The sequence below is a fragment of the Poromitra crassiceps genome (assembly GCF_964638095.1).
Source record: "Poromitra crassiceps genome assembly, chromosome: 17".
Taxonomy (NCBI): Eukaryota; Metazoa; Chordata; class Actinopteri; order Beryciformes; family Melamphaidae; genus Poromitra; species Poromitra crassiceps.
The window spans coordinates 28,771,857-28,793,841 of record NC_139635.1 but is presented as its reverse complement, the minus strand read 5'-3'; the positions used below and the strand labels follow the sequence as shown (position 1 = coordinate 28,793,841).

The window sequence follows — 21,985 nt, the reverse complement described above, 5'->3', positions numbered from 1 at the left end:
CCCCCCTCCGGTAATTGACAAGCAATACTGTGAGATGAAAATATGTCATAACCTTGGGACTAAGACATACGATAGAAATATCCATACCCAAAATGTGATGAACCACAAATGAACAGGAGCAGACAATACATTCATATATTATGTACTGTATCTAGTGCAACACGAGGACACATCAGCACCTTTTCCCAGCTCCCTGCCTGTTATCTTACATCATCATGGACTGCATGGACTGCAGAGATTTGCGTACTGTAGCCATCTCTTGCTGTTGCTGTGAATTGCAAGTGTGAAAGGAAATTGAAAATCTTACATCTTCAAACTGGATAAAGCAGTATTACAATGACGCTACAGCAGTACTAAATTACACTAAAATCCAAATATTGATTTTATAAATTGCTATAAGGGCCTAAGCTCTCTCTTAATGGCAAACATCTACTTACTGTCTCCATGAGCAACTTCTTCTGAAACACTGCCATCTCCTGGCGCAAGTCACTCTGCACAGTTTCTTGCTGACCAACATGAGTCTTCTCCACAGTTTCAAGGCTCTACAGACACATATACGGTAATATTTTGGTGTGATAAAATCACAAAAATCCAGTAGACTGGATTGAAATAGTGAGATGTTTCAGGTACCTGGATGTACTGCTCTAAGAGCTGCTTCGGTCTTTATAGTAATATAGTAATAGTAAGATGTTTCAGGTACCTGGATGTACTGCTCTTTGAGCTGATTCAGTCTTTATAGTAATATAGTAATAGTAAGATATTTCAGGTACCTGGATGTACTGCTCTAAGAGCTGCTTCAGACTTTATAGTAATATAGTAATAGTAAGATATTTCAGGTACCTGGATGTACTGCTCTAAGAGCTGATTCAGTCTTTATAGTAATATAGTAATAGTAAGATGTTTCAGGTACCTGGACGTACTGCTCTAAGAGCTGCTTCAGTCTTTATAGTAATATAGTAATAAGTAAGATGTTTCAGGTACCTGGATGTACTGCTCTTTGAGCTGCTTCAGTCTTTATAGTAATATAGTACGGTAATAGTAAGATGTTTCAGGTACCTGGATGTACTGCTCTAAGAGCTGCTTCAGTCTTTATAGTAATATAGTAATAGTAAGATGTTTCAGGTACCTGGATGTACTGCTCTAAGAGCTGCTTCAGTCTTTATAGTAATATAGTAATAAGTAAGATGTTTCAGGTACCTGGATGTACTGCTCTAAGAGCTGCTTCAGACTTTATAGTAATATAGTAATAAGTAAGATGTTAACAGTTTCAGGTACCTGGATGTACTGCTCTTTGAGCTTCTTCAGACTTTATAGTAATATAGTAATAAGTAAGATGTTTCAGGTACCTGGATGCACTGCTCTAAGAGCTGCTTCAGTCTTTATAGTAATATAGTAATAGTAAGATGTTTCAGGTACCTGGATGTACTGCTCTAAGAGCTGCTTCAGTCTTTATAGTAATATAGTAATAAGTAAGATGTTTCAGGTACCTGGATGCACTGCTCTAAGAGCTGCTTCAGACTTTATAGTAATATAGTAATAAGTAAGATGTTAACAGTTTCAGGTACCTGGATGTACTGCTCTTTGAGCTGCTTCAGACTTTATAGTAATATAGTAATAAGTAAGATGTTTCAGGTACCTGGATGCACTGCTCTAAGAGCTGCTTCAGTCTTTATAGTAATATAGTAATAAGTAAGATGTTTCAGGTACCTGGATGTACTGCTCTTTGAGCTGCTTCAGACTTTATAGTAATATAGTAATAAGTAAGATGTTTCAGGTACCTGGATGTACTGCTCTTTGAGCTGCTTCAGACTTCCACTCCTCTGGCTCAGTGAGGCCCGCATCTGCTGAAGCGTCTTCTGCTGCTGCAGGAATGTGCTCTGGAAAAGATGGGCATATACTGATACTGCTGATAAATGGAAAACGGAGAATTTTCTTCCTATACTGTAATATGGTCGATGGAGGAAAGGTGTTAATTACAGTACTATTACAGCTTTGTCGGATACTCAATTCTGATTGACCATATTGTTTTGTCTTAGTTTTTAGATTGTGCTTTTCTTCATGTTTCTTTTTCTTTTCTTTTCTTTCATTTTCTTTTATTCTTATTTTTTTGTGTTCTGTTTTTGCATTTTGTTTTATTCTTGGTCTCTCATGTAATGTGTATTGTTGCCTTGGACCCCAGGAAGACTAGCGGTTATCTAGGCGTCAGCTAATGGGGATCCTTTTAAATAAACAAATAAAAACAAACCAGCTGGCAGTGGTCTTCAACCAGTGGTCCCCTAAGGGGTCCGCAGAGGTACTGCAGGTACCTCATTTTAATATAGGTGACTGAAGAATAACTTGTTTCAGACGTCCTCATGCTTGAAGGTAGCATCGCACGTGACAGGTCGCACTGGTGCTGCTTCCATTGAATAGACAGATTTTTTTCTGACCAAGCTTGATCAAGTTGAATCCCAAAGCATTTGGCAATAAATGATGGCTGTTTTCTCTAACGCTACTTACTTTAAATGATAATCCTAACGTTTTGTTAGCTGTCTTTACGCTTTTAATTTGAAGGCAGAAAAGGAAAATGGTGTGTGAAGTGATAGAATTGACAGACCAGTGCAGTAGAGCTCGACAGTCACCTGACTTTCTGTGACGTTTCCTGCCCCGGGAAGTGAGTTCCACATTTATTTTCTCCATAGACAGAAATAGTGGATGTGATAGATACAATGATTACATTCCCTCAAATAAGTCGTGAAACGAGTGTATTTATTGTGACAAGCAACTTTTTAGTTTTAATGAGGAAATGCGCAAGCTGCAACAATCAGTCATGTTCTGAACCGGACCTTGCACCCATAATTATTTTACAGCGGGGCATTCAAAAATAAGGTGGATGCAGGCCCGCCGCACCCCATTACGCAGAGTACGCAGACTGCGTAGGGCATCATGTGACTGAGGGCACCAAAAAAAAAAAAAAAAAAGCCCTCAGTCAGGCCACTCACTGAACAGCAGGCCAGGCGCCGCCTACTGGTTTACTAGTGTTTTTATTACTTTATTCAGGGTTAAAGTGGGTGCATCTCATTGTAAAATTGGACTCGGCCCAAATTGGGCTTCAAACGGCCCAAATCTGTCTTCAACCGGCCCAAATCTGGCTTCAACTGGCCCAAATCTGGCTTCAAACGACCCAAATCGGGCTTCAAACGGCCCAAATCTGGCTTCAAACGGCCCAAATCTGGCTTCAAACGGTCCAAATTGGGCTTCAAACAGCCCAAATTTTTCGCCGCCGCCCTTCGGACCCCGGCACGCACGTCGGCCCGTATCGGCCTGGCCTGCTTGGTATCTAATGCCCGGCCTGAATTATGGTCCCAGTCCGCCCCTGCTTGCATGTACAGTTTAACAATCGCTTGTTTGCTGACATGTACAGTAATTCTAACAATTGTTTGTTTGCCACATGTAATGTAATGTGAGATACACTAGTATCGTTCATAATTAATGAATTTGCAGTCTTTCGTTTGACAGTTATTGAAAGTTTTGCGGGGGGGGGGGGCACCACAAAACAATTACGCTTAGGGCACCCAAATGGCCAGCAGCGGCCCTGGGTGGATGTAACGAGTTTTAAGGCTGGAACAAAGCCAACCTGTGACCTACTGAATTGTGAGTGACCATAAAACATTTCAGTTGGAGCAAAAACAAAAAATAAGATGGGGGGGGGGCGGGATCTGAAATTCGATCCCTCTCCCATATAGCCAAAAACAGTGTAAATTCTTAAACCTTTCCCAAACACACTGTTAATTCCAAACCTCCAGGCCCGGAAAACAGTTTTTCCATAACTTTTCCAGGAATTTGATGACTGTGGGAACCCTGTATATTAAATCAGAAGCTTGTAGTAAAATCATTTCAAATCAGCATTTCCTGAGAAATGCCTTTAAAATAGCTGTGTAATATGCAGTTGTAGTAAGGCAGCTAGCTGTTCAGTGAGCCTACACTTTGCATAGGGGGTTTCGATTCGATTCACATTGTCTGTATATTTTGTAATAATGACCGGCTTGCTGTAGGCTACATTATCCCTTACATTGTGCAGAATCTGAAATAAAAGATCCAGTGTATCCAGTCTGTGTGACAGCATTACCATTAGTTTCTCCTCTTGATCCTTGTACTTTGTCATATCCATGTCCCATTGCTTCAATACTGCATCGAACTGACAGGAGTAGTCATCTGCCACTTTACTTCTGCAGTTGATAGAGTAATAGAAAAAAGATGTGTACAGTAGTTCTAGTAATACTTGCAGGAGTGGGGGGGGGGGAACACAAACGTGCAGTTTTGTTAATGCAGAGTTAGTATGCCTGCCTGTCGGTCAGCTGAGTTTTCCACAGATGTTCTATTTTCTGTTGGCTGATCTTCACTGAGGATTTAGTGAATTTCTCCAGACGCTTCTGTTTAGTGAGGAAGGCTTTATTCATGTCAGCTAAAGCCAGAGAGACAAAACACATAAAAATGACATCAACATAACCATGCGTCTATGGGTCATTTGAATGTGCAATATTGAAAACATAGGAACTTCACCTCCAAATCTGCCAAACATTGTCATCATATCCCCTCTGTCAATAAAGACAAAAAAAACATGCATGTCAGGCAAAATATAATGGGGTTTTTTGAGGATCTGGCTCAAAGATGAGCTAACCTCATTGCAGCTAGAGTTTTTTTTTATTATTTTTTATTTTTTACCCTGTCTCAGTAAGAAGAACATCCTCATCATCATCTGGCAGAGGGCGTTTCCTTGCCTTCACTGGCTTGCCTTCCACTGATTTTGAAAGCAAGATTTAAATTAGATGACAAGAAAGCTGTTTTCATTGAAGCTAGTCATGTCCTGCAAACAAACAAACAAACCAGCTCACACTAACTTACCTTGGTAAGGTAAGGTATCATCAGAATCTTCTTTGAAAGTCTCACAAAAGTCCTCCACAGGTTTGTGAGACACCTTGCCTCTCCCTTTAGCTTTTTCACCTTGTCCCCTGTGAGCTGCCATGTCCTGGAAACATCCAAGTTGATTTCTGCATGGCTTATCTAAAGATATAATCGACCAGCCTAGCCTCTCTACCTGCACAGGCATTAGCATTCATGTTAAAGACACTTGCTACAGTGAAAGCGTAAGCCAATATTAGCGTAGCTAGTTAGCTAACATGCTATAGCAACAGGAATGTTTTCTCTGGAAAATGGATCGAACTGCATCTAACAGTTGAGTGTCTTGTAGCTTTGTAGCTAGTCTATACTGTACCCATATTTTAGGAATATTGTTTGTAGGCCTAAACTAAAGTGATGAAACTTACGACTTCTATTGTAGTGGCGCTGGTCTGGATGGAAGCTTCTAGGCGGCGTCAGTGTGGTAAGAGAAGACTGCGCGAGACTGACCCGGAGTACGTCTTATATATGGCGCCAAAATGTCCTCCCGTCGCCAAAGAGTTTAAACGACAAAGAAGCGAAAACTTAATGCTAAATTGTTTAGCATCTCCGCCATTTTGGCCTGAAGGAGACCACCTCTGATTGGCTGTCATGGTTCTGTGCTGTTGTCCCATTGGCGCAAGCCAAAGAACATAACACTAAACACAATGAATTTGTTCATACACTTTCTAAAACATCGCAGTAGGCTAGGTTCCTACTGTAAATACGGGTCCGTGGTCTTCTATTGTGTAGGGGTCCATGAACAAATGTGAGAACCTGACTGCCCCAAGGTGAGCAGCCCTGTAGTTTGTTTCCAAATGGTAAACAGTCTCACAGACGATGCTGGGGACTGTGTGTTGAACCTCCCAGTAACCATACAGTGTGACACAGACAGCCTCTATGCAACTGTCCAAACTACTTTATTGATATAGCCTCCACAGGATTGAAAGAACATAGCGTAGCCTACAAGACATTCACATGGCAAGTCCCATCAACAACAGTTCTCAGTCACTGCAGTCTGCAGGAAACACCTCAAAACGCTATATTGCATTGGAATGCTGACATTCCATATAAAAGATCACAAATGCAATACAAATGTCTGGAGCAGTCACATAAAATTAGATGCTTTTTTGAATATTATAATGGTAAATGGTAAATGAAATATTATATATGAAATATTATAGCCTAATGTTTTCCAATGGAAGGCTGAACTCTTGGTTGATATTCTCAACATTGACAGCTATAGCCTACATGCTATTCGTGTCTGTCAAATTGTAATGTTAATGTAAAGCATTTATTCAATTAAACACAACAATCAGCCATTAATGACTAACCAATTCAGACTATTGGGCACTTTTTCTCCCCCAGACTCCTGACAAGCCTACTAAGGCTACATTTTCTAGACATTTTAAAATAGGCTACCCGAGGTCCATTTCAATGCTGTATTTTGAAACAAGTTGAAAAAGCATATTGACAGAAAAATATTTGAACAGATTTATATTTGGGGAAAAGGCCTACTCCCAGTCTTGGTATATTTCTGAATATAACATGCTCTAATACGGTCTTCAGACATGTATTTAAACATTGATCTGAGGCACATTACAAGAAGAAGAAGAAGAAGAAGAAGAAGAAGAAGAAGAAGAAGAAGAAGAAGAAGAAGAAGAAGAAGAAGAAGAAGAAGAAGAAGAAGAAGAAGAAGAAGAAGAAGAAGAAGAAGAAGCTTCAACTGTGTTCAATCTATTATATAGTCCATCCGCTAGTTCTGATCGGCAATCGACTTGTAGGGACTTGTAGTTTTCTGGTCCGCTAGTTCTAATCGGCAATCGACTTGTTGGGACTTGTAGATTTCTGTTTTCACTTTCCGACGCGTGATTTCGAATCGCACATAGGTTACGCAAAAACCACGCCCTGTGCCCGCCTACGCAGCAGTCAAGCGCCGGGATTGACCAAGAGCAAGTCTTTTGTCTAGTGTCCTCTAGTAAGAGAGTGGCGTCAGCGGAGGACCAAAATGCGAGACTCATTAGCTAATGAACAGGCAGGAATGGGTCTCGCGCTACTTTTGCATGCTAAAATAAAGCCGATAATGTACAATTTGATTCATTTCAAGGGATGAAAAAACCCTTTCAGAGTACAACACTGTCTATTTTGCTGCAACTCGACAGTGCTGCTTTTTTTACTCAAGAGTTCCACTTTCTACTTCCTGGAAAAAAAACTGGTCCATTGCAGTGAATGGAGATGTCGGAACTCTTCTATTATAATGCTCTGCTTTTGTCTTCTTTTGACAGCTGGAATCTCCCACACCGCAACCAGCCCAGCCATTTCATGAATCAACTGAATTGCTCTTGATAGCGGACATTGAAATTAATTATTAGTGTAATGAAAACATAACAAACAAGCTTTTAACACATTTCCCACACACCACAAAAACTGTGCCCAGCCCAGCGATTTTATTAACCAAATGGTAACACTTTACAATAACGTACACAAATACTATAGTAGTTACTAGTAAACTAACCATTAACTAATAGCCAGTTAATGAGTAGCTAATGAAAAATTTGGCATTAGTCAATCACTAGTTAATCATAGTTAATGAGTAGGTAGTCATTAGTTAATGATTAGTATCTAATTTCCTGAGTAGAGTAGTTAATCATTACCTAATGATTACTAAATGTCAGCTGTGTGTTTATTTGATAAGGATATCTTTCACTTTATATTAGGGTGCGAAAAGAGTAACTAATGGACAGGTAATGGTTCAGTATTCATAAACTACTGAGTATGATGCACCACTTTACAATAGGGTAGGGTGAATGGAGGTATTATGGGACATAGCGTATTATGGGACACTTAAGCTATAGAGGCTATATTTTCTTGCCTGATGAGTGAAAATAAAAACTTTTTTTTCTGAGCCCTACCTGTGAAACTACACAATCAAAATCGCATGCCCTCATTGGTGTGACATCACATATGTGGGCGGGGCAAGCTTCAAACAGGAGGTTGACCCTGCAGGGCATGAGGTGAGGAAAATGACATAAGCTTTAGCTAGTTTTCATCATAAGGTCATAAAATTCTCATAGCTAATATATTGCACAAACTTTTGATGGAACATGAATATGATGCATGTTTGCAACCAAAAACAAAACAAAAACAAAACAAAACAAAGTTTTATTTTTGGAATTAGGTTGTTTTCATTTTGTCCCATAATACGAAACACGGTTTCGTATTATGGGACAGTATGTTTTCATATTATGGGACAGTGCTAAAAGGCTTTGCTAATGAACAAAATTATCAACCTTGCAATAGAGAACCATTGTTTATTCTCTAGAATAGATTAGTGGTTACCAACAAATAGGCAGGCAAAAAAAAGCTGACCACTTCAATTGGTTAATATTAATAGACTCTGAATCATCCTAGCCCTAACCCCAACCCTAAACATAATCATCCCAGCCTGACCTTCAACTTAATCATCCTAACCTTAACCCCAACCCTCAACTTAATCATCCTAACCCTAACCCCAACCCTCAATTTAATCATCCTAACCCCAACCCTCAACTTCATCATCCTAACCCCAACCCTCAACTTCATCATCCTAACCCCAAACCTCAACTTAATCACCCCAGCCCCAACCCTCAACTTAAGCATCCTAACCCTAACCCCAACCACCAACATACTCATCCTAACCCTAACCCTCAACTTAATCATCCTAACCATAACCCCACCACTCAATTTAATCATCCTAAACCTAACCCCAACCATCAACATACTCATCCGAACCCTAACCCTCAACTTAATCATCCTAACCCAAACCCCACCCCTCAACTTAATCATTCTAACCCCAACCCTCAACTTAACCATCATAACCCAATGCCTCAACTTAATCATCCTAACCCTAACCCCACCCCCCAACTTAATCATCCTAACCCTAACCCCACCACCCAACTTAATCATCCTAACCCTAACCCTCAACTTAACCATCCTAACCATAACCCCACCCCTCAACTTAATCATTCTAACCCTAACCCTCAACTTAATCATCCTAACCCTAACCCCACCCCTCAACTTAATCATCCTAAACCTAACCTACTGTTAACTCAACAACTAAGGGGGTTGTTGTGACAGTGAGGGCAGGCCGATTGTTGTTTGAATTGTTTACAGAGTTTTAAACATTAAATAAAACAGTTTAAATGAACATGGAGTGTTAATTTATAAAGATGAATAGGAAAAGTAAGATGTGCATGTCAGATTATATCAAAGTATGAATTAAATTGTGTAGTAAATGCTTACACTAGCCTAAATTCATCATAAGGCATCTGTCCCATAATACGAAACATTTTGTCCCATAATACGAAACGTTACAGAAAAAAGGGATTTTGGGTCAGTTCACACAAAAGAGGATGCCACGCCTCCTTGGAATATAATGTAACCTTCATTCCACCTCAGAAGGTTAGGTAACATCTTGACTATTACAGAAATGTATCATGTGTTGGGCTATTTTTTTTAATTGATGGCAAAAAAGCTTCCACAAGGCGAAAAGTCAAAAAGTGTCCCATAATACCTCCATTCACCCTACACAAAAAGATTAACTAATGATTAACTAATACATTCACGCACTGACATTTTGGAATCATTAAATAATGATTAACTACTCTATTCACGAGCTGACATTTAGTAATCATTAGGTAATGATTAACTACTCTACTCAGGAAATTAGATACTAATCATTAACTAATGACTACCTACTCATTAACTATGATTAACTAGTGATTGACTAATGCCAAATTTTTCATTAGCTACTCATTAACTGGCTATTAGTTAATGGTTAGTTTACTAGTAACTACTATAGTATTTGTGTACGTTATTGTAAAGTGTTACCAACCAAATTGCTCTTGATAGCGGACATTGAAAATAAATTACTGTAATAACGCCAATGAAAACGTTAGCCTACAGCTTTTAACACACAATCAATTTTTAAACATGTATTTCAAAACATCATTGTAAAATTCAGGGGCTGGTTGCACAAAGCACCTTAAATTAAGATTTTCCTTAGAGTCCAAGTTAAGGTGTTCATAAAATAAAATCGGTTGCAAAAAACACCCTTAAATCTTCTCCTTAAGGTTAAACATCTTAAGGAAAACATAAGCACAAGATTTAAGGGTGTTTTGTGCAGCCAATTCTATTTGATGGACACCTTAACTCGGACCCTAAAGCAAAATCTTAACTTAAGGTGCTTTGTGCAACCGGCCCCAGGCCTTTAGCCAAAGCTTCAATAACAGAGCTCAGCTGACAGTTTAACCTGCAAATGAAAAATATAAAAAATATAAAATTAAAAATACAATAGGCTACAGCACATAGGCCTAGCCCCCCCCCCCCCCCCCCCCAGGCCAGCCGTTTGTTCCAGGCCAGTGAAGTCCCAACAATCTACAAAAACATGCAATAATATAAAATCATAGATAAAAAGTTGAATCATACACAATAAATAAAACCAAAAGTAAAGGGTTAGCCTTCCCAATGGCCAAGGGCAGTATCTGTTATTCTGGCTGAGGCGGGTGGTCAGAAAGTCAAATAACATTCAAATACATTGTATGCTTTGCTTTGGTGCGATGTAGGATTTTGTCTTTCAATATCCTCGCTGCAGCCTCGCTTGGTGTTGTTGCTTCTCATGTGTCCCTGTAGTAACGGAGCCCAACCTGAGCCCAACATGAGCATGAGCGCCTGGCCAATCCCGGCGCTTGACTGCTGCGTAGGCGGGCACAGGGCGTGGTTTTTGCGTAACCTATGTGCGATTCGAAATCACGCCTTTCCGACGGCGTCGGCGAGGAAATTCCCGGAACTACCGAAGTGCCCGTGCCTCTGCTGTGGAGATGACATGATTGTTTATCGCACTATTTGGTAACATTTGTACTCCAATTGTGTTGATACTGATAGCAGAGTAGCCTTTATACAATGTTGCGTTTCGTATTGGGCGTGTCGACGTTTAAGAAGCGAGTTTACTTTTACTTTTTGTTGCTGGAAGTGGAAGTTATGGGACAACAATTTGATAGTCTGACTGTCGAACTAACGTTAGCTAGGAATGTTTGGCATTGTCACTGAATCACACGCAGTCACAGATTGTCATCCACGTTACTTTTAGGTTTATGGAGGTTCTGTATTCGGCAGCATACTGGTTTTGTGTTATGGCTTTGTTGAAAGTGTTGTCTTGTCTCGTCCAGACCAGGGCTTCAGGGCAGGATGGCTACCGCGCCGCAGTCATGTATTATGAGGTCCACCGACCTGATCAAAAGGACTACTCTGGACTACGGAGGGTTCGGTGAAGTGTTCCTGTGCTACCATAAAACCCTGGGCCAGGTGGTGCTGAAGAGGGTCTACACAGGCCCTCTCCGCAACGAGTGAGTCTGTCTGCTCAGTGTGCAGCAACCTGGGTTTTCCCCTTTTCATATGGGTGGCACGACACGAGACATGCTTACACTACTTGAAACATTACTAACGCTAGATGACAACCTGACATTTTTGAGCTATATATAAATATAAATATAAATATATATATATATATATATATATATATATATATATATATATATATATATATATATACACTGTAGCCTATATATGTATGTATGTATGTATGTATGTATGTATTGTATTGTATTGTATTGTATTGTATGATTTTAGTCATGAATATTTAACACATTCATTTCATATACCTATATAGCCATGACTTTTGAGGAGAGAAAGAAATCACCTCAAAGATAACTAAATGAGGCCCAAATTGGATTCCTTTTAATGCTCATCAAGCTCTGAGTTTGACTGCATATGGACAGTGGGACATTAAGAATGTCCACTTTGAAAAGTTACTTTTTGAAGGTTTTGGCAAAATATGACGTGTATGTTTGCATTTGAATGACAATGTGTGAATCACATCAAACACACAATCAAAGGTTGGGCTGCTCACTTTGAAAAAGCGTGTACGGCTTAGTCAGTAAGCAACACTTCCTTGTTAGAGACGCAGTAGAGATAAAATGCGGATGTTGGTTGTGCAGAATCATTTCCCACTGATGTCTATTTGAGCACTGATTGAGCTCCTCTCTTACCATGCAGCCATGTTAACAGCCTTTCCAGAAAGCATGCATTTTCATCTTATTTCATCTTTTACCTGCTGTCTAAATATGCAAATAGAGCTGATGGAGTTGAAAGTCAAGAGTTTATTGTCTCCCATAAGTGCCCTGTCCCTTAATGCCACTATAGATGCTTTTAATTTGACAACATAAAGATTCTAAAATGCCCCTTAGCTTACTTCCTGTTGCAATGTTTGCTAATACAATAGCTGACAGGAAATAAGCTAGGGTTCAAACTGTTCCCATAGCAACCCAATTCTGTGAAAACCGTCTATAGGCTCTAACATCATGCAGGATTTTAATGTACAGTATTATGCTATTCACCTTATGTTACAACACAGGGGTCAGCCAGTTACTTCCTATTGTGTTTACACTTCCTGTGACAGTACAGTACTAGTGAGCAGGTAAAACAGACGGTGTTTTGAACAGGAAGTCATAACACAACTGGGTTAAGTGGGCGGGGCTGCATAAGGTGAATAGGGATGTATGTTAATGATTAATTGATTAAAGAAATGGTAATCTGAAATGTATACAAATTTGCATCCCTAATAATATGCTACCTCATCTGACCTTTCCCAGGGGCAATAAGAAGTCACTGCTGAAGGAGGGGAGCCTAATGACCAGACTGAACCATGAGCGGGTGGTCAAGTTGCTGGGCGTCATCACAGAGGAAGGAGACTGCTCTCTAGTCATGGAGCTCATCCCCAGGGGAAACCTGCTGGTCATGCTAGAGGAGGTGAGCACTGGTCAGGCTAATCTAGCTCCAACTTGTAGAAAATTAATTTAACGGTTGTCGATGTCGGAATTACAGGCCAGAAATTCGAAAATATCGTGTTTGTCTGAGTTGATGTCGTCAAAAGTTTTTCTTGACCTAATTTGAGCTGTAATTACCGTAAATTCCGGACTATAAGCCGCACCGGTGTATAAGCCGCACCTGCAAAGTTGACTATTTTTTTCTTATATAAGCCGCACCGGACTATAAGCCGCGGGTGTTTTAATGTTTTTTTTTTTTTTTTGTGTGTTTTAATGTTTAATTACCATATGTAAGGGTTCATGCACAGAGGGGATTGTCGGGAAAGAGATGGCTGTTTGAGGAAGCTCCCATTTATTAACATTTCAACAAAACAACATAACACAACACCACCTGTGTTGTTTTTTACAGTGCACACAGTGTCATACAGTGAGTGCGTTTACATGCACACCAATAAACTGTTTATTAGCGGATTTCTGAGTTACCTGATTATTCAAGTGGTCATGTAAACAGCATAAACTGATAAGCTTTATCCGTTTATGGTCATAAACGGGTTATGAATAAACCGATAAACACACCTAGGTTTCTGGGCAATAATCGGTCTTCTCTCTGCATGTATACAGCATAACCAGCTTTCTTTCGGGTTTATAGATCTGCGCATGTACACGTTGCGGGAGAGAGAGGCAGCTGGAGACGCGCGCTGCTCACTCACTCACTCACTGGCCCCTTTCTGCTTCTTCTCCCCGGCCATGGCGCACCACGGCTTGATGAGATGAAGTTGAGCAGCACGGAGCTCCTGCAACAGGCGTTTCCCGACCTGCTGCCTCCCCCTTGCTGCACTGCTATGTTGTAATGTGGATACTGGAATTGACGAATATTTGTCTCGAATTGCGAATAGAACGACGCATTAATAAAACGCATTGGACTCAGTGTGCAAGCCGTGATCTGTGTGTGACGGGTTTTTTCAGATGACGGATTAAAAAGATTTATACGAACAAAACGTAGCCTACTCAGCTGTTCAAAACACAAGTTATCCGCCACTAAAGACCTTAATTCTTTCAGTTTTCTGACAGCTATTTAAATTCAGTTGGGTCAAGATCTGTATCGTTCATGTTATTTGACGTGCCTCAGTCGCCTGCCTGTCTCTGTGCTCTATGCTTGGTAAAGTTGGAAATATATGACAGATTCACACTTCCAAAGCGACGCCTCCCGACAACGAGATACAAACTAATTTTCACCTAAACCATCCTCCGAGCCGGACAAGAAGTAATGAAAATGTGATTTTGCATTTTGCAACTTCTTTTGTTGTTTTATTGCGGAATTACCGCTGCCTTCTGGAGAGAAATCCGACTAACTGACTGAATCATGTAAACCCGGATTTTTCCTATTGTCGGATTATTAAAGTGCATGTAAACGCAGAAATCAGATTATTGCCATAAACTGATTATTCTCAGTTATCCGTTTATTGTCTGCATGTAAACGCACTCAGTGTCATACAGTGTGGTGAAAAGAGGGCAAGAGAGGAAATTAAAACTTATTATAGTTATATAGGATTTATAGTTAGAAAGAGTGCTAAAAAAGAGAGATTTTTTTTTTTTTTTTTTTTTTTGGGGAAAAAATCCATAGATAAGCCGCACCGTTATATAAGCCGCAGGGGCCAAAAAAGGCCAAAAAACGGGAAAAAAGGTGCCGCTTATAGTCCGGAATTTACGGTATACAATATGTGTTTATATTGTTTATATTTTGCTCTGATTATAGCAATATGTTGAATTCAAGGTTCAAGCTATTTCACCAATGAAATGAGCTAGCTGTATATGTTTTTTAACTCTTAAAAACAGCGTGGACACAATGATGTCAGAAAGCTCAAGTTGAAACTTCTGAGTTCCGAGTTGTCTTGTGCGGCATGATATCCTCTGTCATTTCTGTAATATCTGCTGCAGTAGTTCCACTGAAAGCTGGTTGCCATTATTTTTCATCCATATTTTACGGATAAATAATAACTGGAATAGGTGTTCTTTTCTATATAAACCAAAGGACTGAAGTGCCAAATTGTCCCCGTTTTTAGGTTGATGTGCCACTATCCATCAAGGGCAGAATCATTGCAGAGATTTTGGAGGGGATGGTGTACCTTACTGAGAACCATGTCATACACAAGGACCTGAAGCCAGAAAACATTTTAGTGGATAAGGATTTTCACATCAAGGTATGCTGCACCTTTAAATCCTTGACTCACATGTGACCCTCACATACAGCCAATCCAAATGTCCACCCTCCCGGCTGTGGACTGTTCAGTCGTACGTGTCGGGACGTGTTCAATGTCGTCACGTCAAGTCTGCAAGGAGAGAGACTGCGAGGCTATAAATAAGCCGATGATAGACAGGCTACCATCACTTAAAGGGGCACGTCACTGGAAAAACAAAGCAGATTTATTTTGCACATGTTCTAACACAGGCCTATATCTGAAAACTGTAAAGATTTTTGCAGACATTTAGTAGTACAGTTATTGAGAGTTGAGTTAATACAACCTAATGATTCAGTGCCTTCTGATGACATCACTGGCATCAACTTAACTCTCAGTAACTGTCAAACTAAATGAATGTCTGCAAAACTATTAAAGGTGCTGACAGGGTTCTGCGCAGCCTCGACTTGCAGCCTTGCCGCCGACTAGACTGTGCATACTCGAACGTAACTCGGCGCGTTGGCTGCGGTACACGTCCAAAACACTAGGTGGCTTGTGGTACACTTATGTCCATTAAATATGTTATCGTGTGTCGTTTACCAAGAACTTGCAATCATGTCGGTGGGGGGACATTTTATTGTCCCTCCATTTCAAAACTCATTCCGGTGAGCCTGCAGAAGGCTTTGCTAGATGAGGGACAAGCACTGTTAAATGATTTCCTCATTCCTCACAACAACTACGTCAGCGGATATGTGCGTGGCCCAAGGCAACGGCCAATCACAGCTCTCGTGCTGGTCATGTCACGTCCGCGTTGACGCCGCCGAGTCACATTTTCGAGGAGCTGCACGCCCCCTCCGCCGAGCTGCGCCGATAGGACGGCCAACTGCGGCAACCCCTCGGCACAGTCGGCGCTGGCGATTTCGCGTAACCATAAAACCAGTTTAAGTCTTCGGATATGTGTAAAAAAAAAAAAAATCTGCATTGTTTTTCAGTGAAGTGGACCCTTCAAGGTCTTCAATAATAAAATGCATTTTTTGCTTACCTCTATAGCCTGTACTTCTACAAACTTCTGTGTCATGAATGATGCGGTCGAATATTATTTCAGGCCTGCATGATTCAAGTAACGTTTTAATAAAGTCATTGTTTTACACAGTCATAAGTTATTTTTGTTTGTTTGTTTTTTTGTTCGGCATGTGGAAAAACGACAACGTCACATCCGTATTGCAATGAATTGTGGGTAATTAAATCAGTGAAGTGTGAAGTGTGCTGCCCAAGCACACTCTCTGGAAGTCTGCTTTAGGCCTGTTGTGGACTGGATGAATTGTGGATTTGGAACGCTCAGCACTCTCAGACTTCCCGGGATCACGCCCGCGAGTCCTCAAGGAGAATTGGATTGGGCCATAGTTGTTGTCTCTTTTACAGTATGATGTAGGCAAACACATGCATTTGTCCCCATGGTTACCAGATTGCAGACCTTGGCCTGGCCACCTGTCAGACATGGAGCAAACTCACCAAGGAGGAGTCTCGCAGGATGAGCCGGATGGGCCACACCGTCGGTGCCAGAGGGGCTGGCACACTGAGCTACATGGCTCCAGAGCACCTGGAGAGCATCCACACACCCTCCACAGAGAAGTCTGACGTCTACAGCTTTGGGATTGTGGTTTGGGTCATCATCACATGCAAAGTGCCTTACGAGAGTGAGTCGGGATGTCAAAACATGCTCGGCTCCTAATCAGTGCCTGGTTATTAGTAATAACCGGGTAATAACCAGGCACTGATTTTAGCCGTGTAGAGGATGAATCAGAATCAGAATAACTTCATTGATCCCTGAGGGGAAATTGAGTCATGCTACAGTTGCTCACACTCATGGGAAAATAGAAACATCGAAACATTATATATATATATAACTAACTTCTATCAAGATGGCAGAAAGTTAGGTAAATCTCAGGCATATGAGCGGAGTAATTGTCTTTTCTGTGTTCAGATGCCAGGAGTGACGACCACATTAGTCAGTGCGTCCGTAACGGTGACCGACCTGCAGATCATCTCATCCCAGAAGACACACCTGTAGAGATCACTCAACTGATGAAGAGATGCTGGCTGCATGATCCAGAGCAACGGCCAACATTTAAAGGTGTGTGTGTGTGTGTGTGTGTGTGTGTGTCTTTTGTCTTTATTTAAGATCCCCATTAGCTACAGCAGAGCTGCAGCTATTCTTCCTGCTGTGTGTTAATAATAAATCACAGGCTGAGTGAGATTGATCAGATTGTCTGACCTCGTCGAAATATGTCATTCTTGAATTCCAATAAGAACAGCTGTTATCACCGACATCTAATATTATATATATATATAGATATATATATCTATATATATATATCACACATACTATCTATTTATTTATTTTGCAGAGGCCTACGACTCCTTCCTGCCTTTCTACATGGAAAGGTTTGAACCATCTGTAGAGAAAGACTCGCATGGTCTGAGGGCAAGTATATTTGCTTTTTTATGCGCAATGAAAAACACGCAACACTAGTTAGTTTTTGAAGTGAAAATGGATGGGGGAGGAACTCTGATGATTATTGTAATAAATCATCAAACATAATTTGATTTCTCATCTGATTGCTATGCAGAACTCATATGAAGGTCCAGAAGTCCTTGTTGAGAAGATCAAGTCATTATCAGTGACTCCGGAAAGTTTTTCAGAAGGTGGGTGCTGTAGGCATTCTTGGTGGCTTAATGTACCACCCTTCCCTGCTGTGTTACACTTGTTAACATGACACATTTGAGGATCCTGATCAATTTTCATTATATATCAAATCAGTGCTCTCTATCAGTGAGAAAAACTCCTATCGCTCCCATCTTCACCTTCACCCTGCAGATTCCCCAGCCCCTTTGGTGAGCTCAGAGAGAAATGTGTCTGAGGCTGTCCCAATTGAAGCCAGTATTGAGGACCTGCATTTCAGCCCATGTGAGCTCTGTGTGGAGCCTACGGAGCCTTCCATCCAGACGGATGCAAGGGCAGTCAGTGGCCCCTCAGCCTTGCAACACAAACTGGATCAGGAACTGATGTACCACAAAAACGGTAGCTACAACTTTACGGAGCAGCCTGCCAACCACCACAGCTACCCGAATGTCTTCCCCTCACAGCGCTCCAGCTCTTCAGATCCCACAGCGAGGCAGCCAGCAGAGGACCGGCCGTCTCTGGGCTCCTCTGTCCAGTCGTGGACCAAAGCTGAGGCGGTGCAGCCGAGCAGTCAGGAGGATGCTTACTATCGGCCCACTGCTGGTCTGTACGAGTCCATGGCATCTTCAGGATCCACACGTACTGCGTGCCACATGCCCATGTCTGCCAGCTCACCGTCTCTGGCACAGCCTCCCCAGCAGCAGCCATACCCCCACTATGAGCGCCAGCAGTCCTGGCCAGCGTACTCGGTGTCCGATACGGCCCCACATGACCTCGACGGTGGCCATCGCTTGAGCTCCAACAAGATGGCATCGGGACACGATCCAGGTACTTACTGTATAAAGTCCCGCTTGGTTAAGCGTTTCCCATGCACGTTACAAATCTGGATGTCTAAAATGTCCACAGCTGCTTCCCGCCACTTTTTGGTTTACCTGCGGTCCGAATGTCTGTGTGTTTGTTCTAGGAAGTCTTTACATTCACAATGCCAGCGGGATCCAGATTGGCCACAACAACACACTGAGTATTAGGAGTCCCGACTCCTTGTATAGCTTATCACCTATACTGTGCAACGGCTCAACTAACTCTCGCCTCAAAGAGGCCATTCAGAAATATGGTAAGCCATGGCAATATTTCTTCCATGTTACAGATATATTATGCCTGTGTTTTTGCTGTTGCTCATCTGTCAACGTGATCGGTCCTTGGTAAAGAATGTGCTGTAGTTGTGGACATACAGTAACATATTTAAAGGCAGTTTTGGGGCCTTGTATGAGCAGTGCTCCCAGGAGCTGACGACAAAAGGAGACACAGCATCAGAAACATATTCAGATATTTCATGGTATTAAAGAAAGAGTTGGCCAAATAGTTGTTTCATCTATTGGAGACATATTTATCCCCACTGTCACATTTAGAGGACCACGCGGTGACTGACGAGCACCTGGATCTGCTGGGGGACAACATCGGCGTCAACTGGAAGCGCTGCGCGCGCCGCCTGGGTCTGACCGACGTGGAGATAGAAACCATTGAGCACGACTGCAGCCGCGACGGCCTGCCGGAGATGGTCCACCAGATGCTGGAGCACTGGAGGATGAGGGAGGGCAGTGCGGGCTGCACCATGGGCAATCTGTGCCGAGCTCTGGACCGCCTGATCAAGGTAGACCTCGTCCAGCAACTACTGGACATCTGCAGAAACAGCTCCTTCCAGACTTGATGAACCTGGTCTCACACCAGATTTGTCACATTCCCCTTAAATGGCCTACTGACTGTGGCTAGCCCGCTTTTCTGTTCTAAATGGTTTCTTGTAGTATTTTAGATCTAAAATGTCTGCTAGTCCTACAGTATATCACCACTCTTAACAATACTTCATTTGAACATTTCTTTGTACTGAGTGAACACTGAATGTTATTCTGTCCCACAAACGACCACTTGGACTTGATTGCTACTGTGACCGTGTAAAAGCTAAAATTTCAATTTATTTAAAAAAATGTAAAAACATACATTATGTAAAACACATTTTTAGTGGGTACATGATTCACCGGTGGGACATAGCACGTGGGAGGATCACGCTATTCCCACCAGTTCCCTTCCCTCCGAACAGGCGCCCCGACCGACCAGAGGAGGCGCTAGTGCAGCGACCAGGACAAATACCCTCAATCTGGCTTCCCACCCGCAGACACCAGCCAATCGTGCCTGTATGGACGCCCGACCAAGCCGGAGGTAACACGAGGACACGAACCTGCGCCCCTCGCGTTGGTAGGCAGGGAATCTACCGCTACACTACCCGGACGCATGATTTTAACCTTGCGAGGCAGCTGGACTCGCGAGAACGAGATCACACAAGAAATCCATCTTGCCACGCTGCCAGATGCAGTATGCGTTCGACTCCACCAGTTGTGCGGAGTATGGACCAATCAGCGTCCGAGGAAAGAGGAGGCAGTCCTACAGTACGTGGTTGAAGTTAGCCCATGATAGATGGTGAGAGACATGGTTCATCCAATCACCTGCCTCCCCTTTTTTTAACGGGGTTCCGTGATCGAGTTCCACAGCCTCTGTGGCCGCATCAGGTTAATGTGATTTTGTCCAAGTCTTTTATTTATCTTTATATGCACCAAAGATAAACATAAACATTTCAAAATGGTATATTATTTACCTTTCTGGATTTCTAGCTTGTTTCTCAGTAAATTTATTTTTGAAGGAATAATGATCAAAAATTTACTTTTCCGTATTTGCTGTACTGTATGTCCTAATTGATTGGTATAGCAAGCCAACACATCCTGTGATCAGTTAACATACATTTTCTTTCCTCAATATGTGTAGGAAGGAACCCTGATTGTTCTAGTAGAATAATGAGCCATATTCATGGAGAATCACATGTGCATGTAAATATTTATTCCAGCCCACCACATACTCCAATCACAGATCAGGTAAATGCAATGAATCATTCAAGTAGATGAAAACATGTATGGTTAGAAACCATATGAAATGCAGATTGTTCAACCAATGGGAGAAAAACTCAAGCGTCATGTTCTACCAGAACATACATTAATGCTGTTATCCATCTGTCCTTTAGGGGGCAGTAGATATTCTATTCATGAATGTAAACTTGGTCAAACTCTTTTATTCCTATAATGTGCTTTCAACTGTCTAATGAAGAAATCCTGGAGCTGCTGTAGATTATGGATTATGTGCCGCCATGAGTGGGGTTTCTCCAACATGATGGTAAAAGCAACATGTGTACTTAAACTACCAACACTGTTTGTTTGAGTGTTCAATTGGTCCACAATGGAATCTTGTGTCATCCTTGACCAGTTTTAGAGCTTGCGATGCATTGTTTTCTATTTGTTTTTATTCTTTGTCAATAAAAACGAAACTAAATATGTGTGCTTCAGATTATCTCCAGCCTTATGAACTGCTGCAGTATACAGTAACGGATATGAATTAATGTGCTTTTTTGTCAGGTTTCACTGTAGAATTCACCATCATTTTGTGGGTACTGTATGCTGTGAGAGTGGGGTTAGAGCTTAGTGTATTTTTGTTAATTAATTGATGCAATAGGGTAAAACACGTGTAATAATCAACATTGTTTATTGCCCATGGTCAGTAAATAACACTTTGCAGACTAAAACCCCAATTCCTCTGTACATATGAAAGATATGAATATACTCTGAATACACATTCTTTTTTCTTGATCTTATTACATATTAGATTCCCATTTAATGGATTACAGACACAATGATTGTATCTTCGCAGGTCTAAAGACGAGGGATTTTGCACCTGCAAATCAAACAATCAAATCAAAATAGCCACCACTGTTATCAAGATGTTTTGCCTGGTCTGGTGAGTTCATTAATCTCTTTACTAAACGCAAGAAAATAAATCCCTGCATGCCATGGATGATGTATGATAAGATCCAGGGATACACATGTGGACAGGCATTACAGTTTCATAACTGTAATTAACTTCCATTTTCAGATTTACGGACATCTTTAAAAGGGCACAGAGTTTCCCAAAAGGTTAAATCTAATTAACTACCTTTGTCTTGCCAGAACAAAAAGCAATCAACCTTGCATCATTAGACCTCCAACAGGAACACATAATTAATAGAATCTGTAAAACAGGAAGGGGAAGAATTATGTGACTGAATTGAAAGGTTGTCAGAGGTGGATTTGCTCCTGTGTGACAGCGAAAAGTCCCATGACTGCCCTGTATATTTAACACATGCATGAGTTTACACACAATAACAGTCAATTTCAGACAACACTAACCTAATAGTCTTTTCCCCCTGTGAATGTATCTACAGCTGCATGATTTGGGTTGTATCAGAGCAATCTAGTAAAAGAGTGGCGTCA

The 21,985-nt window shown here is 41.4% G+C and overlaps 2 protein-coding genes across 2 annotated transcripts; one reads left to right on the top strand and one right to left on the bottom strand.

Moving 5' to 3' along the window:
- Positions 1 to 205: 205 nt before the first annotated feature.
- On the bottom strand, positions 206 to 5,005 carry LOC310792324 (synaptonemal complex protein 3-like; the record flags this gene model as incomplete). The annotated part of the gene is made up of 6 exons (XM_083654046.1): positions 206 to 268; positions 438 to 542; positions 1,779 to 1,877; positions 4,109 to 4,208; positions 4,327 to 4,444; positions 4,885 to 5,005. 6 exons carry the CDS (start codon positions 5,003 to 5,005, stop codon positions 206 to 208), a joined length of 606 nt encoding a protein of 201 aa, XP_083510172.1.
- Positions 5,006 to 10,729: 5,724 nt separating this feature from the next.
- Positions 10,730 to 21,004, top strand: ripk1l (receptor (TNFRSF)-interacting serine-threonine kinase 1, like). The gene is made up of 11 exons (XM_083653499.1): positions 10,730 to 10,803; positions 11,124 to 11,300; positions 12,606 to 12,762; positions 14,843 to 14,980; positions 16,422 to 16,653; positions 16,941 to 17,090; positions 17,365 to 17,441; positions 17,587 to 17,662; positions 17,835 to 18,467; positions 18,604 to 18,753; positions 19,049 to 21,004. The coding sequence occupies exons 2-11, from the start codon at positions 11,143 to 11,145 to the stop codon at positions 19,345 to 19,347; spliced, it is 2,070 nt and encodes a 689-aa protein (XP_083509625.1). The 5' UTR covers positions 10,730 to 10,803; positions 11,124 to 11,142; the 3' UTR covers positions 19,348 to 21,004.
- Positions 21,005 to 21,985: the final 981 nt, after the last annotated feature.

Bases quoted from the DNA above. Each gene is read 5' to 3' on its own strand.
- ripk1l (XM_083653499.1), top strand. From the start codon at position 11,143: ATGGCTACCGCGCCGCAGTCATGTATTATGAGGTCCACCGACCTGATC. The intron at 11,301-12,605 runs GTGAGTCTGTCT...GACCTTTCCCAG, and splicing joins ACAGGCCCTCTCCGCAACGA to GGGCAATAAGAAGTCACTGC. The intron at 14,981-16,421 runs GTATGCTGCACC...CATGGTTACCAG, and splicing joins ATAAGGATTTTCACATCAAG to ATTGCAGACCTTGGCCTGGC.